At 37.6% G+C, this 22,099-nt stretch overlaps 1 protein-coding gene across 1 annotated transcript in view; it reads left to right on the top strand.

Annotated features, from left to right (window-relative positions):
* Positions 1–22,099, top strand: part of UBN2 (ubinuclein 2) — a 51,583-nt gene that overhangs the window by 22,472 nt on the left and 7,012 nt on the right. The window contains exons 5-16 of the mRNA XM_027896740.1: positions 642–754; positions 1,536–2,034; positions 5,359–5,429; positions 6,117–6,246; positions 7,578–7,696; positions 8,313–8,426; positions 9,772–9,915; positions 13,850–13,900; positions 15,249–15,291; positions 15,994–17,529; positions 20,775–21,021; positions 21,789–21,878. Of these exons, the coding sequence (XP_027752541.1) occupies positions 642–754; positions 1,536–2,034; positions 5,359–5,429; positions 6,117–6,246; positions 7,578–7,696; positions 8,313–8,426; positions 9,772–9,915; positions 13,850–13,900; positions 15,249–15,291; positions 15,994–17,529; positions 20,775–21,021; positions 21,789–21,878 (3,157 nt within the window). The remainder of the gene's footprint in view (positions 1–641; positions 755–1,535; positions 2,035–5,358; positions 5,430–6,116; positions 6,247–7,577; positions 7,697–8,312; positions 8,427–9,771; positions 9,916–13,849; positions 13,901–15,248; positions 15,292–15,993; positions 17,530–20,774; positions 21,022–21,788; positions 21,879–22,099) is intronic.

Below are 22,099 nucleotides of genomic sequence, written 5' to 3'. Positions count from 1 at the left end.
TTCCTGCTCTATAACTCTTTAAATTTAACATAATTTTAAGGCTCTTGTAGTGGGTCTGACTGGGGTGCAGTTAACTTCCTTTATGGCAGCCTATATGGTGTTATGGTTTGGACCATGACTAAAATAGTGTTGATAATTACACTGAAGTTTTGCCTATTGCTAGCTCTGTTTGCACAGTGTGAAGGCTTTCTTTTTCCCTGTGCTGCTCCATCAGGTAGTCTAAGGATCAGCAGGAACTTGGGAGGGGAGACGACTGATCTGTATTGACCAACAAAGATGATCCAAACTGTGCAAATGCATAGTCAGCAATCAAACTGTGGTAGCAGAAGAAGGTAGAGGATTCAGTCTTCCAAGGCTGCCGTTGCTCGTACTGGTTGGGCATCAGTCTGTGTGTCCCTTACAGTGTTTTAAAGTAACTGTTTAAAAGCACTAAATTATAAAGTAACTGTTTAAAAATTATGCTTGACACTTGTCATAACTGCAGTTGCTGCTAGGAACCCAGTCGTACCGTTTGCCTTTATGCACACTGAGGTGTTTTTCTTGGCTCTGAATTGGAAGGTGTAAAGAAAACTAAATGTTTCTTGCGGTAAAAGTTCTTTAGGGTGGAAGAATCATTATCCTTTATTTTATCTCTTTTCTAGATAGCAAAGTTAAAAGAAAGTGAAGATCGTGGAATGAAGAAGCGCAAACGGAAAGAGGAAGGGACAGAAAAGGAGAAGAAGCCTCGGAAAATGAAAGTTCCTAAGCAGTTGGGGTAGGTTTCTTTCTTTAGAGGAACACTTAAAGTGCATCTTAGGTAGCACTAAGAATTACATCTTCTAGTGAAAAATAATCTTTCTATCCCCTTGTTTCTAATCTGGAAAACTATAAATACAACCTAATTATTCTGCGTGTTCCTTACTGACTTTGTGTTGTGCTTTCCTGAGTTCTGAGGCTAGCTAGGATTGAGGTGGTGGGGTTTTAATTGACTTCTAGAAAACTGTCATTGAGTGGAAGTTGTCTAAATATGAATATTCACGTTGGTATTGAAAAATTATTGGTCTTATTTTTCATCAAGGTGATGAATTGGTGGAAAATTCTCAATTTAAGTAGTATATAGATGTTGAGTCTGCATGTAAAAATTCTTAGCGGTGAAGAGAAAGTAATATACACGGTGTGCCTAAATTTAAAGCAACCTTCCACCATTCAGGAGTTTTGAGAGGCAAGTTTAAGTATTTTAGTAGCACAAGTCTGCTATGAGTTTAACAATTGTGTGAACTTCTCTGTAATGAAATTGAGAAGTCAAAATGAAAAAACCTTTGAAATAATCTAATGTCTGCCAAACTTAGCAGAACAAATCAGTTGGACAGCAAGAAATCATGTGATCACTGAAGTTTTATGATAATTGATAGAATAATCTGAAGACGGAAGCACCAAGTACTTGCTTCTTCCCCCTGATAATTTTTTAATTGTATTAAACTTCGAGTTTTTTGTTAAAGGTTACTAAGGCCTCAGAAGTCATGTGCATGCTAATGAAAAATTTCTTTCCTCTGCAGAGTAATGGCCTTAAATTCACACAAGTCTGAGAAGAAGAAAAAGAAACTGTATAAAGACTCGCTCTCTCTGGCTGCCATGATCCGTAAATTTCAAAAGGAGAAGGAAGCCATGAGGAAGAAGGAATCTAGTCCAAAACCTCCAGTGACTGTCGCAACCTCCACCCCTAGTAAAATTCCTTCCTCTTCTCTCAGTGCAGGAAACGATATCTCTGACTTGAATCTTAGGATCAATGATCCTGTCCTCTCCATTTTTGGTAGCACAAATGAACCTGAGCTCCTGCAAGAAACTGAAAGTGCCCTGGAGATGCTGGGAGACATTGACTTTGACAAGTTGCTTGATGGCACTTCTGATGGCAGCCCGGTATCCGAGCTGTCAGGAGAAAATGGAAATGTCACTCAGGCAACCTACACCTCTCAGGTCATGACACCCAAGCAGGTGCCTGCCCTCCCAGAAGGTCTGCCTGTGCTACTTGAAAAGCGCATTGGAGACCTTCGAACAGTAAGTATGAATTCACTGGTAATGGATTGCATTCAGGAATCTGAGAGAACGAGGAAGAACGATTAGGACCTTGGATGCCATCCTTGAATTGCTGGCTGAAACTTTAAAAATGAAGAATTGATCTTAACGTCCATCTTAATGGCTGTACTTATACTCAGATGAAAATAGGCATGGAGATGACGCAGGTCAATTGTTCAAGCAGTGTTAGTTTAACAGTGGACACAAGGTTTTCTAAATGTTCTGTGTACACTAACTTGTAATGTTTATTTGAGTTTTTCTCCATAATGGAAGTATCAGTGTTACTTTACCTTGAATTATTTGTTGGTGAAATGGATGGGTGTTTTCTTATTTTGGAGGGGGAAACCTGAAATATGCCTGCAGCTTACAAATCCGTGTATTGAATTTTTGGCTTTAACTTGCCAGTTGGAAAAAAAAAAAAAAAGGAAAAAAGAAAACAAACAAAAAAAACCTCCCACCAAACCCAGAAACCACCACCCAACCACAAAAAAGAAACCAGCCAACCACAAAACTGAACTTTTTCTTCTGGAAGGTTAGAATGGAGTCCAAACTTTTCAAAAATGGTGACAAATGGTATTGAGTCAACAAGTTACAAATATCCCAGTATCGTACTGAAAGAGATCAGGGCTACAGAGGTGCCCTGATCAAGGTGCTCCTTGTTTCTGTTGTGGATGTTATCTTAAAATAAATTTGTTGTCTGTAAAAGTTTTGTAAAAGTAGTTCAAGTTACTACCTATTTTTGGCAGAAAGGAAATAATTTAAAGAGTGGCAGAACTTGCTGCAGGATAAAGTAATGATAAAACATGATATTTATCTTATGTGTATGTAAGTGTTCTAGTTTTCTTACTGATTTTTCAACATACCAAGCTAAATACAACCAAGGTATTAATATTTACTGAAGTGAAAGAGATTGTCTACCTTTGAATATTCAGGTTTAGTTTGCTATGCATTAACACAAGCTTCTAGCAAAACTGCAGAACTGGATTTGGCCAAAACTAAGGAAGTGTTAGTGACTTGCCCCAAGTAAATTCATGTTGCTTCGCTGTATAACAATCCACAAACAGTTGGAAGAAATCTTAAGTATGGTGGCTCTTGGCAAACATAAGTCTTCAAAGAATCATCACTTGGTTTGGGTTGGAAGGGCCCTTTAAGATCACCTAGTCCAACAGCCCTGCCGTGGGCAGGGACGTCTTCCACTTAGACCAGGTGAGAACTCTTCTGTCTTTGGCTTTTGGCAGTGTCTTCTGGGAGTCTGTTGGCTGAGCATATAAGTCTACCCTTATACATGGGGAAAAACTAGACTGTGTTTTGACTTTAAGACTGCAACTTCCATACCTCCTGCAAATTGCAATCTTCCAAAAAGCATTAGAAATAAATGTGTCTTTTCAAATACTTATGAGGCTCACAGCTTTAGAGCTCTTCAGCACAAAGAAAGATAAGAAGTTTATAATGCTGTAGGAAAAAGCCAGTGTTCCATGGATAGTGTATAATACGTCAAGGTCAAAAAAAGAATAAAATTAACCACTGACTACATATAATAAAAACCTCCTCACTTACTTTTGTAGAATAATGTGTTCTAGTTCCCTAAGTGGGCAATTCTGAACTACCGTGATAGAAGGTAATATTGTACACAAGCAGGAAAGTGAAAGGGCCTTTTCTGATTTTTGAAGGTAACTGTCAAGAGAATATCTGTGGGGAAAAAACCCAACCACAGTTCAGTAATAGTGATGAAGTTTTTGAATCTGCCAATCTCTTTAAAAGCTATTGATACTATCCAGTATGATAGCATAGTGCTGGAACTGCCTTTTAAGGTCTACCTGGGACTGAAATGTCAAAGCATATATTTCCTTCCACTTTATATAAACCAGATGATGATGCTAATCCTTTTGTTAATTATGCTTAAAGTCACTGGATTTAAGACTTTCAAACTTGTCTTTTTGGTATCCTATCGCTTGTAAACATCTATAACCTTTCTAATTTTTTTAGCAGGACAAATACTTCATTATTCCTAAAAAGATAGTACCATCCCCTCAGCAGCTGAATTTATGGTAGAAAACAGTGAGCGGAATGCGGTCCTTGCCAGGAGCTTAAACTCCAGTATCAGTGTTCATGACTGAAGTGGTAAAATGTTCAGACAATGAGCTACCTTATGGTTTTGATAGAGTATCATACTGTTTTCCTATGCAGTATAGAGTTCACAATTCTAGAAAATATTTTTCTTTCAAACTTGAATGGGTCAGTTACAAAGAGCAAGAAAGTAAGTATTTAATAGTAATAAATTAATTTTATCAAGTTAACATTTGCGTTTATTTGCAATTTTTAGCTATGTTGTCGCAAGTCACTGAATTTTTTTTTTTTAAAAGATAGAATTAGAGGTTCTTAATTATTTGAATATTCAGCCTTGTAGCATGTCGGCTGCCTCTAATGTTTGTCAGTCCCTATTATGATACCGCACTTGACCACTTTTCTGCATGTGTACCATTTTCCAGCTCCTCTAGATATTTGCTGTCTGGTCCCAATGCCAGCATGTAAGATGACAATAAGCCTCTCAAAGTGGAGCTTTTTTTTCTTTTGACTTCTAAAAATCTGCAGATTAGATCAGCACTACTGATTTTTATAGAATGGTACAGGGAATTGGCTTTCTACTGTAAGCTGTCATTGTTTGTGAAAATAAGCATCTGGGCTGTTGTTTTTTTTTTTTTCCCCTGCACTACAGACAGACTCAAGAAGAGACCAGACTAAAATATTAGAGATATAGTCTAAAGATGGCACAGAAAAGAGGGATGAAGTATTCCTCTAGCACACATAATCTCTTGGTAGAAATTGTAATGAAGGTTTGAGATGGATATAAAAAAACTTGGAAGTTATAACTGGGTAAGGCACATAACAGGTAGAAAAAGATGGAGTAGAAATGTGTTAATGCTCTTGCATGCTTGACTTGTCAAGCAATGCTCTTCTTTTTAGAACTCACAGTAGTAGAATGTTGTTGGTGGTGAGATAATAAAACATCTCTACCATTTCCTTTCTTCATGGTTGTTGAAAAGTTGAATGTGTTAACATCAGTGATCCAGGCAAACTGTAAGTAGACAGACTGTTTGCCCTAGAGTAAGGTGTTTATTTGAGTATAACAGTAACAAGCCTAATTTTTTTTCTAAACAGCTGGATATAGCTTGATTTTGTTTATTCTTTTCCAGGTAACATTATCTGGAAAATAAGAATGTGATGCAGCTGTAGAAGTAAAGATACAAGGATTGTTGGGATAAAATACTCTATGAACTTGGATACTCTTTTTTGTTGCATTTTCAGGCTGCCAAGATGTTTGATGAAGAAGGCAGGAAGAAGTTTTTCACGCAAGACATGAATAATATTCTTCTGGAGTAAGTGCTTATCTGTACAACCTTCCCTTTTTGGAAAGGGGGTAAAAGGAAAAGTACAGAAGAGGAAGTATTATTGAGGTTGTTCCAACAAAGCCCTTAAAAGTCAATGAAGGTAGATCAGTCTAAGCCAGTTACTAGCTAAAGAGATTTATATATGAATACAGTTCCTGTCATGACTGTGTGTATCCAGTGTAAAGGGGTTTGTAGTGCCCTGGTCTTTGACTTCATGTGTAAAGTTCAACAAAACTGCTGTTATTTGCTCCTGTCCTCAGTTATGTAACATAAAACACCTTCAGCTTTCATGAGGAAAAAATGCTGGCTTTTTTCCTCTGTAATCTTCAGTGAAGTGTTTAATATTGAAGTTCTATGTTCATAGAATATGAAACAAAAAGTAATCTCTAGAGGACTGTAGCAGTCAAAATTGTATCAATATTGATTTGTAATGGTGGGTGTAAACAAAATTTGAACGAGTGTTCAACATTGCTGGACAAGTACAGATATGAATGGTTTCTTGCCATCGGTTGAGACTTCCTCTTTTTATAAAAAGGCTTATCTGAAAAATTTCTCAAGCTGCTGTTTTTAGTGTGCACAGCTAGAATATCTGTGCTTACAAAGCTTTCTTAGTTTTTTGTTCAGTTGTCGTCTTGGAAAGCCTCACTGATTGATTGTCTCCTGTTTGTTTGTCAGTATTGAGCTACAGTTACAGGAGGTAAGTCCTGCCATCCGCAATGGAGTGTACTCTCACCTGGAAGCTTTTGTGCCGTGCAATAAGGACACACTGATAAAGCGTCTGAAAAAGTTACACCTCAACGTCCAGGTAATGACGGGGAGTTTCACTCCAGCACAAGTCAGTTGTGTGACAGTGATGACAGCTCAGTGCGGGAGAGTAGAACAATAGTCACAGAGTCTCAAATAAAGCAAAATACTTTGGATCAGTTGCTAGACCAGTTTAAAAGCTTTCTTCCATATACCTGCTATTGTTGCTACATTAGGAACAAATATTCTAAGTATTTCAAAGCCTTTATTTGAGAATGAAGTGCTTTCATCTTGAAAACCTAGTACAGGCTACGAAGGAATGTTTCTGCTGTCATCTGTGATTATTTCTGTAGTCACAGGGTACATATCAAAGTAGCAGAACTAGAAAGCCACAGTAATCGTGGTTATGACAGGCTAAAAAAAAATTTACTTTTGAATTCACTTTTGTGTCATGAAAAAAGGAAGATTAGGTGGATAATAGGTGACCCAGCTTCTATTTTTTGTGCAATTTTCTCTTACAAATATTTTGTATGCCATTTTCAGTCACTTTTCTCTTGAAGAATGTTTCTTGCATTAAATAAAAAAGGTTATTTGTGACCTGAAGCATCCTGACCAGATTCTTTAGATAAAATCCAGGACTAAATCTTGTGAAGGAGCTGAAGATGAGTGCAGAGATCTTGGAACTTGCTAATAAGGCAAACAGATTAATATGCTATTTCTAAACAGATAGACATAATAGAATATTCTAGTTCTTCTCAGTAAGCAGTTAAAATTAACAACATAAAGTCAGAAGATGTAGGAACAGAATTTAAAACATTTAGGGAAGTCTATAGTATATTACTTTAATGTTTGGAGTTCTTAATATTTGGAGACAATTCTAAATACATAGTACTTTGTTATTACATGCAATTTATGTACCTCAATCTAATATTTAGATAATATAATACATATTTATATTTCGTTCATTACCTAGGATTTTTTTATACCACAGAGGTTTTGGAGATATGATTAACTAGATATTTATTTGCAAGTGTTACGATACTGATCCGTCAGTTCGTCTCACTTTTTCCTCTTAAGTGTTTTTCCCTTCCCTATTTTAATTTAAAAGTGTTATTTAATGAGATCATGCTGTCATGTTTTGGACTATTCATGATACGTTTCCTTGTGACTGTCTTTTGCTGTTTCTGGTCTCAAGACTTAAGTGAGAAATATGTGCATTTATATAATGCTGTTGCCCCTAACGGGATTCAAATGCCATGTAGAATATGGCTATTGCAGTCAATACTGGGTATATTACCTTAGGAGTGAGCAGGAGATAATTTTCATGAAACGATCTGAAATGCTCTTTATTTTACATCTAATAGGACTGGTTTGGTGTTTCTCTATTTGCAGGATGACCGCTTAAGAGAACCATTGCAAAAGCTGAAACTGGCTGTCAGTAATGTCATGCCTGAACAGTTATGCAAGTACCAAGAGGACTGTCAGGCCCGCAATCAAGCCAAGAATGCCAAGTAGGTATTCCTGGAGCCTGTGCATGCCTGTTCTAGAGTCCAGATGGAAGTCTTTATGCATGTTGTTCATTCCTTGAGCTCAGAAAAGCACTCAGCTCCAGTTTACAGGTGTCTCTGTTTTGAATTGTACAAAGTACTTAGTTTTGTGTAAGCATTATGTGACTCTTGAGAGAAATTCCATTAACTGAATGAGGTAGGTCTTGAGAGAAAAAAATCTGAAGCGTTGCTGAATGATTCCTAAAATGGGGGATTAATGGAGGAGGATGGTGTATTTCTTGTTCATTGTAATTTTTTCCGTTATAGTTAACTAATTTTAGACTTGGAGAAGCATTAATATTTTGATAAGCATCCTGCTATTTCCCAGCAGAGATACTACATAAAGCTTATAGTGGCATCCATGATAACATTTGTACAGTGTGTCCTGTTTACTTGTCCCTGAGGACCATAAAGCAGTGGGGAGAGGAAGATGAACTGTTTATCCTTTCAGAAAGTATCATGAGAATCTGAAGACGCGCTTTGTGGGCCTTTTTCCTAACACCTAAAATGACGCTGTTTTTCAATGAAATGTTTTGTCTGTGTAGTATACCTATAAAGAAAATAATGGTTCCAACTGTAGGTTGCAAGCGGAAGATGAACGAGAGAAAAATGGATCAGAGGAAGATGATGATGAGAAACCTGGAAAGAGGGTTGTGGGACCCAGAAAGAAGTTTCATTGGGATGACACAGTGAGGTGAGACAGAACTACCTTTTCCACCAGTGATTTTCACTGACTTTATAAAGTGATCTCCAGGAGGATTTTATTACCTGATACTGTTGAATAAATAATTGTTCCCAGAATTACACCTCAGAAGTTTCAGAAAGTGTCGGTGCTGAATATGCAAACTAGAATTCTGTAGTGGTGAAAAGCCTTTTTTATTTAACTTCAAAGACAAGATCATCCTATGTCCAGCCCTTTCAGGTTCCACTGCTTGTTTTTCTGCTTTATTCAAATACATGAGAATTTTCTGGCTCCAGGACTTCAGGCTTCTTTAGCAAAGAACAGATGTGTAAGCAGAGTTATAACTGCCTCCTACCTTTCTAGAAATATGTTAGAAAACACCAATGAGCATTAAAGATTGCTGCCACAGTAGGACAGGCCATCAAGATTAGTGATGCTGGTTTGGCAAGCCTCCTAATCCTTGGGCACACCAAGATCTAGAGTGCATGAATCTTAACCCCTTCTATTCCCTGTCAACATAAATTCTGTGTTAACTCTCAAAAGCAGCACAGATTCTTGTCTGAAATAATTAAAGAGTTATGTTTCCTAGAGTAGATGTTATTGAAATCTCAGATTACTATCATTTAAATAATCTGAGCAAGCTTTTAAGCAAGCAGATCTTTCTAAATTAGTGATTTCTCATGTAAGATCTAAGCTAATTTTAGTACAAATATATATATATATATATATATATATATATATATATATATGTTACTTCAAGGGGCTGGTGGACTTCTAGTGGTGAGTCTTTTTCGTATGTTAAGACAACAGGTAGGAAAGCTTCATGAAATATATACAACCAATATACCTTGGACTGACCTGGAGGGAGCCCTACTTGAAGAAGACTTATTTAAATCTGTAGCTTTTTTCATTCAAGAGGCTCTGAAAGGCCAATTTACTTAACTGTGTGCACTTTTATATTTTTAGGACAATAAAAGACAATCTGTGTCAGAAAGAATCTTCTGTTGAAATACACAGTTTAGAATAGATTTCACTTCCTTTCAGAAAAATGAGAGATCACTATGAGCAAAGTGAGAGGACATGTGTCAACTAAGAGAAAACCACAAAAAATGTAAAACAAACTACAGAATAATAGTAGGATGAAAATAACAGCCATGTGGTCTGTTGGAAATGGAGAAGAAGTAACAGTGGTAGATCATACCAATTTGTAGTAGCAAATTTGTGCAGTGCAAACTTCCAAAAAACACGATTGAAACTGAGCACTTCCTACAACTATCACTAGACAGCAGCTTTCATTTCTCAGCCTTTTTCTGCTGAGTTTTTGAAAGGGTTTCTTTTTTGTTGTTTCTTTTTTCAGGTCTCTGTTGTGTAATCTTGTCAAGATCAAGCTGGGATGCTATGAGCTAGAGCCAAATAGAAGTCAGTCTGCTGAAGATTACCTCAAAACCTTTATGGAAACAGAAGTGAAACCACTTTGGCCTAAAGGCTGGATGCAGGCAAGGTAAGAGACCTGCTTTATAAATCTGTTCATTTTGATGTTAACTATTTTTTGAATCTTATTTATTGTCTTACATTTGACCTCAATCATGTACTATTAGTATTGGTTAGAACTTGTATGTTCATGAAGCTGGAATATTTTAAATTAATGTTTTTCCAAATTTAATTTTTCTGTCTTGTTTCCAAGCCTGAGAGTGAAAAAAACCAATTTTCCTAGGAGAACTATTTGATTTTTGTCATCTGCTGGAGACTGAATATACTGAAGCTCAGAACATAGCGCGTGATGCTTCATTTGAGGGCAAAGTATGAGGCAGAAGGGTAACTGCTTGGGAAGTTCTTTATGTGATATAGAAAATGATAGTGATACGGAAAGCAGTTTTGCCTGTATGTTGTCACACTGCGTTATCAGACTGCTTACACAGACTTTAAAATTATAAGCTAGAATTTCAACACCAGTGTTCACAAAACACTTAAGGTTTGTGCTTTCTATTTTCTGTCTGCAATTGGGATCCTCTGTGATACTGCAGTTAAAAATACACTAATTTCTGTAATGCTTCCTACTGACATAAGAAGAAACAGTCATGCAAAGAGGAGGGGGGGGATAAAATGGGAGCAATATTAACCATTGTGAAATACAAAGTTGACCAAGTTTTCAAATGCTTTGGAGTGAAAGAGAAGCAAATATGGTTTGGCCTGAGTTCTTTCCTCCTGTAGCACCCGCTGCAAAAGGCAACCAATTTCCCATGAAATCTTGACCTGACTGTAAAAGCTAAATGCTACAACAATACTCATCAACTTGCTTGGGAATACCTTGATTGTAGATTAGTCAAATCTGTATCAAGGTGTAAAAATAACTGTACTGAGAGATTTCCTAGAATAATCAATGTAGAAAATGAGCTGCTGGTGAAATACTAATGAAAAGAACAAAGCAAGTTTTACGCTTCCTGATATACAGCTGACGTATTTCCATTCAAGGATTAAGTTCTGTATACTAAGTATGCTGATGAGTGAGAGATTATCTTATGAAGATCTTACTAAAGTAGATGAGACAAGGAATCCCAGTTTAGTTTAAGAACAAATATGGAGATCACTGATGATAATGGTGGAATAGTCAAGAGATAATCTGAGATGATTCAAGAATACATAAAAGTGAAACATGTTCAAACTTTGCATTTGAAAGCCATATAACATATATGGGTCTCTCCTTTTTGATTTGATACATGTGCTGATAATTTCTATGAGCTTTTAAATTATCTATACAATTGGTTTCAACAACAACAAAAACAACAAAAAAAAAAACCCACCACAAACAAAAAACCAAAATGCCCTCTCAGCCCCAAGCCTCTCAAAACAAACCAAAACCACCAACAAACCAAACAAACCCCAAGAGTTAACAAATGTTAGCTTCGTGCTGACCAGTAAGACTTCATTTATCTGGACAGTTTTAGTATCGTAATGATTTACAAATTGTCCTGTATCTACTCAAAGGCACTTCCCTCCTTTCTGTTTAGGAAGTGATGTATTGTAATTTGTAGGCAAACGGTTAGGGAAAGAGGAAAAGAAAGTATTTCCTGCAATCTGGCAGTGATAACTCCTAGTACAGCACAGAATTCATATTCTGGAAGCTTGTTTTGTTGAGACTTTAGGGTAGGGGTTATCATGCTGAAGGCTTATAATTTTTCGCTTTTATGTGTGGCCTAAAGTGAAAAGGAGCTATGTAAAATGGAAAACAACATCAGTAGGCATTTAATGTTAAAACTGAGCTACTGACTATATATTCATAAGGAATTCTTACTTATCAGAGTACTTCAGTACCAGACCTCTGTGGGTTCAGCTCAGAGGAAGAATTTCTTTCTCTTTCAAAGTTAACTGTATTTAATGTTTCTCATAGGTTTGTAAAGAAGCATGCAGTAAGGTATTGATCATAACTTGAAATTACAGAATCACAGAATTGTTGGGGTTGAAAGGGACCTCTGCAAATCATCTAGTCCAACCCACTGCCAAGGCAGGATCACTTAGAGCAGGTCACACAGGAATGTATCCAGTTGGGTTTTGAATGTCTCCAGAGAGGGAGACTCCGCAACCTCCCTGGGCAGCCTGTTCCACTGCTGTGCTGCCCTCAATGTAAAGAAATTCTTCATGTTGAAATAAAACTCGCAAATTTACACCTTGTTCATTTGTATCACAATTACGTTTGTCACATGAACTTTCTATGTGTATAACTTCCATACTGTGCCCGAGGAGATTGTTTTATTAATATCCATAGATTTAGAGAAACACTTTTTAGTCTTAAAGGATCCCAAAGCCTTTTCAAATAATGTAACTGCTTTTTTTGTAACTGGGTTGCATATTAATTCCATGTGTGTCTGAAAAAAATCTGCAACCCAAATAGCTGTGTGTTCAAAAAAAAAAAACCAAAGTGTAAGGAACAGGAAGTCTTTCCTTTAATTCCAAGAGTGTTGTCGTCTTTGCAGGTGGTCATGCAAGTAGGCTTGCAGGTCAAACAGCACATTTGACTTGAAATAATGATCAGAGAGAAACAAGTTCATACTGATTTGTCTCTCATCAACTTTTACATCTAAATATATGTATGCCACAGAGGGATTATTCTTCAAGGATATTCTTGCTTTGGAGCATATACTGCGCTCTCCTTTCGTTGTACCATTTTTGTTTTCTGTTGTTGTAGTACTACCCTTTTGTCTTTAAGGATGATACTCAAATTACTGGGGCCTGTGATTAATTTTGAGTTTTCATTTCCAAATGAAAAAGATTAAGGAATGGACAAAGCACCAAGAAGGAGGTGGGGAAATGTTCTGGAGAAGCTGTGTAGGTCAGAAGGTGACACACTGAACATGTAATGAGAAATGTTATTTTTGCTCCTTGATGTTCTTCCAGGCATTCAGTAGTCTCTGACAGGGGGATTTGGAGGTCAGTATGGTAAAGAAAATGTGAAAATAGAGCTGGAAGTGAAATCTGAGAAGTAAGGCACTGAACTGTAGTGAGAGAATGTCAGTATTTTCTTACCAGATGACATTAGATTTGTGAATAGTTGGCTTTTTTATAATTATTGCAGCTCTACAGGTGAAAAGGTCTTGTTTAGACAGCTGTTTATGATGTGGTGAGTTAGTGTGATGGCAGTGGTGTAGGAAAATCTTGTCTGTTCTGGTTTGCCTACCTGGAAACAAGAAAGGAGACCAAGTTTTCTTTAATTGTTTATTTATAGCTGCATTTGGATAGCAAGCTGTAGGATAGGTACAGGTCAGGAATCATTTTCACTTCCCACTTGTCATCTCAGGACCTGATAACATTGAAATAACAGCATGTGAAGTGCTGAGATTTGTCATCCTGGCTCTTGCCGTTCCTTGGCACTGTAGTAAAGGTGTATGTGGAAGTCCAGTGTAACTGAAGTCACAGAAACGGTACAGAACAGCCTATACCAAGTACTGAAGAAAATTAGAAACAAGCTTGGCTATTGTGTTCTGACTTTTTCTAAAGCACAGAGGAAAAAAACCCACAACAGATTATTAACCACAAACCCAAAGCCATGATCAGTGTTGGGCATGTAATGTGAAGAGTTTACAATAATCCTTACTTTGATATTTTAAATATTTCATTAGCTTTTGAGTAGAGAGAATTCAAAATGTGTTTCTTCTGTCCAGCTGCAGGAAGTAATATTCTCTTATGTTGACTTCTGTTTGGCCATTTACGGAAGTATTTTGAATGTAAACTTTAACTATTATAATTTAATTTTTCTGTTTATGAGCACCTGGACCTATATGATGAATATCAGCAATGCAGACAACCTACTTACTAGCTCTTCTGGGAACAGATAATCAAAGGGTAGTTCTGAAAATCAAAGGATACTTGTGTATTTGGTGGTCATGTGCCATTTATCGCAGTAGAATCACCTCATGTTCTTTTTCTCATCACTCTTTTAGGATGCTTTTTAAAGAAAGCCGAAGTGTTCACAATCACCTCACTTCTGCTCCGTGAGTATACTAGTGACAATTTATTAAGGTCTTTAGATGGTGTGTAGCATCTTTCCTCATCTTCATGCTACCTCTTTTTGGATGGAGGGAAGAAAAGGGAGGTATTTTGAGATTTGTTTGAAGATACTTACAATGACGCTTATGTATTTTTTAATGCTTTAATTTAGGCATATAATTGTAATGTTCTTGTGGCATTACATTTAAACTCACTGATGAAGTGGCTAGATAGCTCAAGGGGGTATTAATTCTTGAATTAATGCCTTTTACTCGAAGTATTTTGAAGCACTGCATGCTACCTAAATTTTGACATGCAGTATGTAAAATTGAACTCTGACCGCTTGTTTCTTCTTCCTCATAAATATCTCTGTAATCACAGAAGGCTGTGTATCTTAGTGGATTTTATCTTCTCGATTTTCAGACAACACTGTGTGCCTCTCAGGAGCTGTCCATATTCAGCCAGAATTCAGATAATTTATTATGACTTTTTATAACATCCAAATTGCAACCTTTGTGATAAATAGGGCATTTTTCTACCTAATAGCAAAACTGAGTCATGGTCCACCTACAGTAAGGGGTTTTTTTAGCTGAGCATATTTCTAGTTGCTTAGGAAAGGAGAAAAAATGACCTATAAGATGTAAATCTGTTGTGATCCCCTTGAAGAAATAGAAATAAGAAAAGGAGGTGTGAAATGCTGAGCTTCCAAGTTGAAGCTGATGACTAATAATCCTTAACACTGTCCTTGCTTGCACAGCTGTGGTTGGTGCTATGGTGTTCATGTACACTGCAAAAGAAAACCTGGAAGTTTGTTAAATGACTTCATGCAACAAACATTGTTTTAACAATTGATAAGCAACAAACCGCTTTTTTTGTAGTGGGGAGAAGCAGCTGTTTTTATCTGGTTTGAAATAAAAGAGAACAGGAAGTATCTTCCCCAGGGACAAAAATATCAACATGAAGTGAAATTTTATTACTACTCTAGATGATTTCAGTGTAGACAAAGCTCTGCTATGTAAACAAACTCATTCAGAGACTGAAATGAATTGATACTTTGAAGTTCCTATAAATCAGAAAAATAAAAAATAGCTCTCCTGATATGTCAGGTTATATCAGCAATTCAGTTGAGTTTACAAGTAGTTTACATAGCGATAGATGACCAAAACCAGTTTGAAAGTGGTTTTTTTTTCTTCCACCCCTATATTTTAACCCATTTTTTATTTCAAGGATGTTATATTATTAAAGCTGAACTCTAGTAGACATCCTTCTAGTTTACAGGGACATAATCACGGTAACACTTTAAAATTATTTACTTTTTTTTATCTTCTGATGCACATCGATCTCCTCTTTTAGGGCAAAGAAGAAGGTGATTCTGGCCCCTAAACCAAAAGTGAAGGTAAATGCCTGTTTAGATATCTGAATATTCATTCAGCGGTCCAGTATGACCATTTAATACAACCTGTTTCTGCCTCTGATCCACGAAAATTCTTGCAGATGGTTTCCATCAAGGAATGCTATGAGAGCTTATTGACTTGGTGGTCCATTACTTTAAAGAATGTAGTAAAAAATACTTCTGTATAGCTTTTTTTTTTTTTTTTACTTTAAGCTGTATTAGTTTTTTAAAAATTATTATGAGGAGGGACTAGTTCCAGTAAAGTTTCACATCTCTTAATGTGTGCTCTCTGTGTGTTTTCAGTTTTTATTAAATTTGGCAACACTGGAAAAAAGTGTTGTTGGGAGGATACCATAATAAATTGATCAAGGTTCTCATTAGACATGAGTAGGTGTCGTTTTAATTCAATAACAATTTTATTTGGCAATCAGATTAGCTACCCTGTTCTTCACGGCTTTGTTTGTTCTTCACTGTGTGGGGCACTTGTAGTTATGTGGAGCAATAGCACTAGGTTTTTAAATAAAAATATTGAAATAGTACCAGGACTCCAGCACCTAGATATCACAGTTATCTCAGTATGGAAATTTCAGTAGTAGATCTTTGGTTTATCTGAATTTACAGAATAATAGTATTGCACTAAAGACAGCTTTAAATCTAATCCAGAAAGACTATTAAAACTGACTTTTCCTATCTCTTCATTCTCAGGACTCCAGTCCGAAAAAAGAACAGAAGACCTGTATGTCTTCAGTCAATTCAAGCTGTGCTACTGTACTGAGTTCCAGCACACCTGTTTGCACCCCAGCCAGCTCTAGCTGCACACCAGCTCCAGAGACGATCTGCTTGGATGACTCCCTGGATGAAGACCTCTCTTTCCACCCACCCTCACTGGACTCTATTTCCGATGCTCTGGCAGTTATCAATAATGGTGCCAAGGGATCACCTCTTGGGTCCACCATAGACACACCAACATCCAGACCTCGCCCTGGGCTGAGGGAAGAGAAACTAGCAAGCATTATGAGTAAGTTGCCTCTGGCAACTTCAAAGAAAGTAGAGCCCACTCAAACATCCCATTCATCAAGTCTTATTGCTGGTCACACAGGGCCAGTACCAAAGAAACCCCAGGACTTAGTTCACACTGGTATCTCTTCAGGCCTTATTGCTGGATCTTCAATTCAAAATCCCAAGGTTTCCTTAGAGCCTTTGCCAGCCAAACTACTACAGCAAGGACTACAGAGGTCAAGTCAGATCCAGTCTGCTTCCTCTTCTCAGACTCATGTTTCTTCCTCTAAGACCCAAGCAGCTGTTTCCACCTCCTCTCAAAGAACCAAGGATGCTAATATCTTGGTATCGTCTTCTGAGGCTCAAGGTGGTACTTCCTCAACATCGCAAGTGACAAAGGTGCACCAGCATTCAGCTGTACAGCAGAAATATGTATCTCCTTTACAAGCAACTATTAGTAAATCACAGACCAATCCTGTGGTGAAATTGAGTAGTAATCCCAAACTGTCTTGCTCAGCACCAATCATCAAGGCTCAAGATAAGTCTGTAGTATATCGCCTGCCTTTGTCTAATCCCTCATCTGGAAGTGGCTCTCAAGTGTCTCACCCACTGGTTTCTCGGACAACATCCAGCACCTCTACCTCTAGTAACTATTTAGCCAAGGCTATGGTGTCACAAGTTTCTTCCCAGGGTTTCAAGCCTCCCTTCTCCATGGCTGCCTCTCCCAAACCTGCTGCCTCTCCCAAGCCCGCTTCATCTAAGCCCTCTGTGACACCTAAGCCCAATGCATCACCTAAATTTTCATCCAAGTCCACCTCATCCCCCAGGCCTGCAACAACACCCAGTTCTTCCAGTTCAAGTGCACTAGTTTCGCAGAGTAGTCACTCCAGCAACAACCCCCTTCATAAACAGACCAGTGGTGTAAATATCAGCAGGCAGTCTCCCACAGTGAATTTGCTGTCCTCTAATCGCACCTCAGGCCTTCAGCCTGCAAAGAACCCTCAGGCTTCTTCAAAATTGCCCAACTCTTCTCCTTCTGGAACTGTTGGTAAAAATAATTTGGGTGGAGTTGGAATGAATGTACCTGCCAACAGAGGCAGTAACCTTAACTCAAGTGGAGCTAGTAGGACTAGTCTGTCTGGGGGAACAGGAAGTGGAACACAGGGTGCTACTAAACAATTGTCAACTCCACACAGACCATCTTCTGCCTCAGGGTCTCCAGTTGTAGCAGCCAGCGTGCAGGTATGCATCTTACAAGTTTACATTTGAACCTTCTGTTAATATTTATCACATACATCTTGTAAACATTCTTAAAATATCTTCATTTGGAAATGTCATAAATTTAATTTTTATACTTTCCTAAGCATAATGCTGATACTTATGGAAAAAATGTCACACTAGAGATTAGGTGTTTCCAGCTGATGTAAAATTGCAAGGATCAGTGTGGAACAAATCCTCACTGTAAAATGTTGCTTGGTCTATACTGTGGAACAGAATTCACTTTTTTTTTTTTTTTTTTTTAAGAGCACTGCAAAAAGTAAGCTTTGTGTGGACATATTTTCAGGGGATGTGGTATTTTCTTGCATTACTGGATTTGTGTATTCTTGCATATTTGCAGTGACAGTGGTCGTGTAAAAGAGGTGTCATCATCTGTTTGTTGTCAGGCTGCATGATTAACTTAAAAACTAGAGCTCAGTTGCTTGTGGTTGAGTGTAATTCAAGACTTGTATTTATAATTAACACTCGCAAGGGCTTTTGTATTTGTGATTATGTATTTTATTTTGTAGGACCTAGTCAAACTGAAGGAGACACCTCATTTATATATATAAATGCCCTAGAAAATGAGAGAGAGCTTATAGGTATCACTTGAGATAAAACAAGTTAAGCAAAACAAACATTTTGAAAATACTGTTCTAAACCCTATGCAAACCTATTATTTACCTAGAAGACAACCTGCTTTCCCAAGTTGTGTTGTTCTTACTGGGAATGCTTTAATTAGTGAGATGATTTCATGTCTTCCTCTCTCTATCACTCTCTCTCCTGAGGTCTTCACTACCTAAGAAAAGCAGTGTTGCCGTAATTTTTTTTTTTTTTTTTGCTGTACAGCAAATGAAAAGCTTTGTATTTTTCTGAGCAGTGCACATCGCTGTTGCATGGGAGTGGTATATACTCAACTTTAGCAATGTTTTATACAGCTTGCCATCAAACTTTTATTAATGCAGCTGAATAACAGGAGGAAGATGATTTTTACAAGACACTTCTACAGTCTTTTGTCCTACTTTACCGTAACAGTCAACAATAAATGTCTGGCAGGCTCTGACACAGCCTTTTCCTACTCTGGGTGCTTCGAATGGGAAAAAAAAAATCCACAACCGGTGTGCTATGTAAGGGCCACTGGGGTACCACAAAGGGCCTGGAGAAGAGCTGAGCCAAGTACAGTGCAGTTTGAGTGCTCTGGAAGGTACCTGGAGGAGACAAAAAAGGCTACAATGAATGGATTGCAAAGAGACTTGTTACTTACTGGTGCAGTCAACAGAATCCAGTGAATACAATTACTGTGATGTAGAAGAAAATGTGAAATGGGTGTGGTAGTGCTTAAAGATGATGGGCAAGGGAAGTAAGCTGTTGTGCTGGACGATGAGATGAGTTCTGGCAAACTATCCTGTAGTTAAAGGCAAGTAACACTGATCATCTGAGTAATGAAATACATTTTGTCCATAGTGATATAGCACTGAAGGGCGTGTGTGTAGTAACGTGAGTCCGTGCTATAACAGCAAAAATAAGGTGTGTTGTTGTATAGAAAGGGGCAGATGGGCTAGAGACACTGAGTGTGTATGGTATTGCTGAAATAATTACTGCATGGGGGGTTTTTGACATTTCAGAAATTACTTTAGGCTAGAAATGGTTCAGAAGAATGGTGCAAGGAAAAATAAACCATGGAATAAGGCTGTTGGTGCTGTGTACACTGAAGCTTATTAGGTGGAATACATTCAAGAAAAGATTGGAATCAAATTACCTCGCAGTCCAAGTACACTGAAGGGGGAAGTATTTGTGATCACGGAGGACTTTATTTAGCCATAAATGTCTAATGGCTGGCTGATGAACTTAAATGAGTTCCTGACTTGTTAGCTACAACATACCAAGGAGTTAGTTAAGCCAAAACTTCACATAAGACTGAAAGTCAATCTGTTTTCCTTTAAGACCTTAGAGATTTAATTCCTATTTGAGATGCTGCTAGTCAGAAGATGAGAATGGTACCTGAGTTGCTCACTAGAATCTCTTGGTCTGCTTACATTGAAACGAGATGATTTCACATGGTAATAAAGATGTTCCTAACTAGGAAGTTTCCAAGAAGTGTTTCCCTCCTTTCCACTTTTAGTTGACGCAATTATTTACCAGAATATAAGTTTACACCTGCTGAAGCTTCAAAGAAAGTTACATCTTAAGAAGACAAAGCCAAAGAGTACACATGTGATTTCCTTAAAAAGCTCTGCCTACCATTAGTACTTGTGAGCGGAATCTGACTTAGACTTTTAAGGATCTTAATGACTCAGATCTACAGGAGCGGGATGAGCCCTTTTATGAAATACTGTACATGAGTTAAATAGAAACATCTGAACTGCAGCTCTTTTCGGGCATGCTGTGTAGCTCTTTTCACCACTGTACTTCTCTCTGCTCCTTTTTCAGAGAGTAAGCAAGGTCTTGACAGAGCTCCTTACAAAGTTGTTTTTCTGTTTTCAGGCATTTTCAAATCCACAATTGCAAAACATAACTGTATGGCTTTTGTTGCACTTTACTGGATTGCATAGACAACGAACAGTTGCCATTTGGGAGCTGTTGTAGCTAGAATGTTCTGGCTGATCCTGCATTTTTATTTTTACACTACGGTGAATTTAAGTTCATTTTGACATATCTAGAGTGACTATTTCCTTTGCCTTTTCCTTGGACATGTGCATGCACACATATACATACGTATGTATGTCTGCATTTTGGTAACTTGACTTCTTGAAGTGTGAGGATTCTTACGTATGGATCCTAATTTTCAGAAGTTATTGCTTCTCAGCAACCTCTTAAGAAATAAAGTTAATGTTCTGTTAAGACCCAGATTTGGGGAGGGGAGAGTAATACTGTACATCTGAAGAACTTCAGATCAACCTCTGATAATTTCATTAATCTAATAGAAGATGTTGTTCTAGATTGTGACTGTAGACCCAGTGCATAATTAGAAAGGAGACCAAGGAAATTACCTGTAAGGCTGATGAGCAAAATACGAGAGAGAAACTGTACTGTCATGTCTGAGTCAGATATAATTGTGCTTGCTTAGCAGATGAACACTGGGAAGACCTAGATGGATAAGTGGATATTTATTAATAGTTTAATACAGTTCTCAACAGAGCAACACTTAACAGGGAATAGTCAATTACTGTGTCCTTAAAGAATACAACTCAAAGCTTTAAAAATCTTGAAGTATTGCTTTTTTTGTACAGTCAACAGCAGGAGCATCGTTACTGGCTAACGCCTCACCTCTGACTCTCATGGCATCACCCCTGTCTGTAACCAGTCAGAACGTGACGTCTGCACCATTAACTCCTTTTGGGATGCTGGGTGGCCTTGTTCCTGTGACTGTGCCCTTCCAGTTTCCCTTGGAGCTGCTTGGCTTTGGGACGGACACAGCTGGAGCGACAACCACCTCGGGATCTACCTCAGCGGCTTTCCACCACAGCCTAACTCAGAGTGAGTGGAGTTAGTTATCACACTGTCCCATGAGGAAAGATGCATCCTTAATATAAAAATTGAGAAGGGAAGCAGTAAAGGTCTGAGACACTCAAATTTGGCTCTTGAAAATCCCTATAGGAAAGTAAATGTGATTTCTTCTCTGGTAAAAACTTTCTTTACGTAATTACCTAAATGTTATTAATCACCTTGGGTAAATTTACCTTCATTGTTATATTCACAGTATATTTTGAGGTTTGAACATGTATTAAAAGTTACCCAAAAAAGCCTTACCTTTAGAAAGGAGAATAGCTTAAAAGTCTCCAGATAACACAATACAAATAAGAGACTTAATATGCTAATCCATCAAAATATCCCTAGCTCAGTAATCACTGATACCAAACAGCTCTTCTATGAGGAACTATCAACTAAGATGGCATTTATTTTTTCTATTTGCTTAAAAAGAAATTATTTATGGTTTTAACCTATATAAATTGTTGGCCTTTGTGCCAAAGGAAATAATATGAGGAGTTGCAATCTCAATAGTGAGGCATGGTCCTTGCTCTGGCTTTTGATTAACTGTAGTTGACTTCTAGCATTCTGATGGCTGGAATCAGAGCAAATATCAGCTCAATATTTGTTTTGTGTTGTGGGGATACATGTTTAGAAATTTGTGGAAATTAGCCCCTTCTACAGCTACATTACAAAAACAAAAACTTGTTGTTTCACAAAGACTGCCTTTCTCATCAAGACTTATTTTTTCTTTGCTTTCCCTTTCCTCCCCCCAGACTTACTGAAGGGTTTACAGCCAGGTGCTCAGCATGCAGCGACGCTGTCTCACTCACCTCTGCCTGCTCACTTGCAGCAAGCTTACACAGGTAAAGACATTGTATTTTTCTTAGTACTTATTTTTAACTTAAGTTGAATTTCTTCTATTGACTGAAATAAAATGTACAGTGGTAATTAGTTTAGAGAAGACATAACACAGGGACAAACTCTGGTAGCAGAAGACATTACACACTCTGTTGTAGCAGTTGTTTTTGAAATCTGAAGAATTGCTTTTCCCCCCATTTCTCTTCAAAGTCAGGAGCAAAATAAG

Source organism: Empidonax traillii, unplaced genomic scaffold (genome assembly GCF_003031625.1).
Source record: "Empidonax traillii isolate 1590-97213 ecotype Southwest subspecies unplaced genomic scaffold, ASM303162v1 scaffold515:size447783, whole genome shotgun sequence".
Taxonomy (NCBI): domain Eukaryota; kingdom Metazoa; phylum Chordata; class Aves; order Passeriformes; family Tyrannidae; genus Empidonax; species Empidonax traillii.
This window is presented reverse-complemented; position numbering and strand designations above follow the sequence as displayed.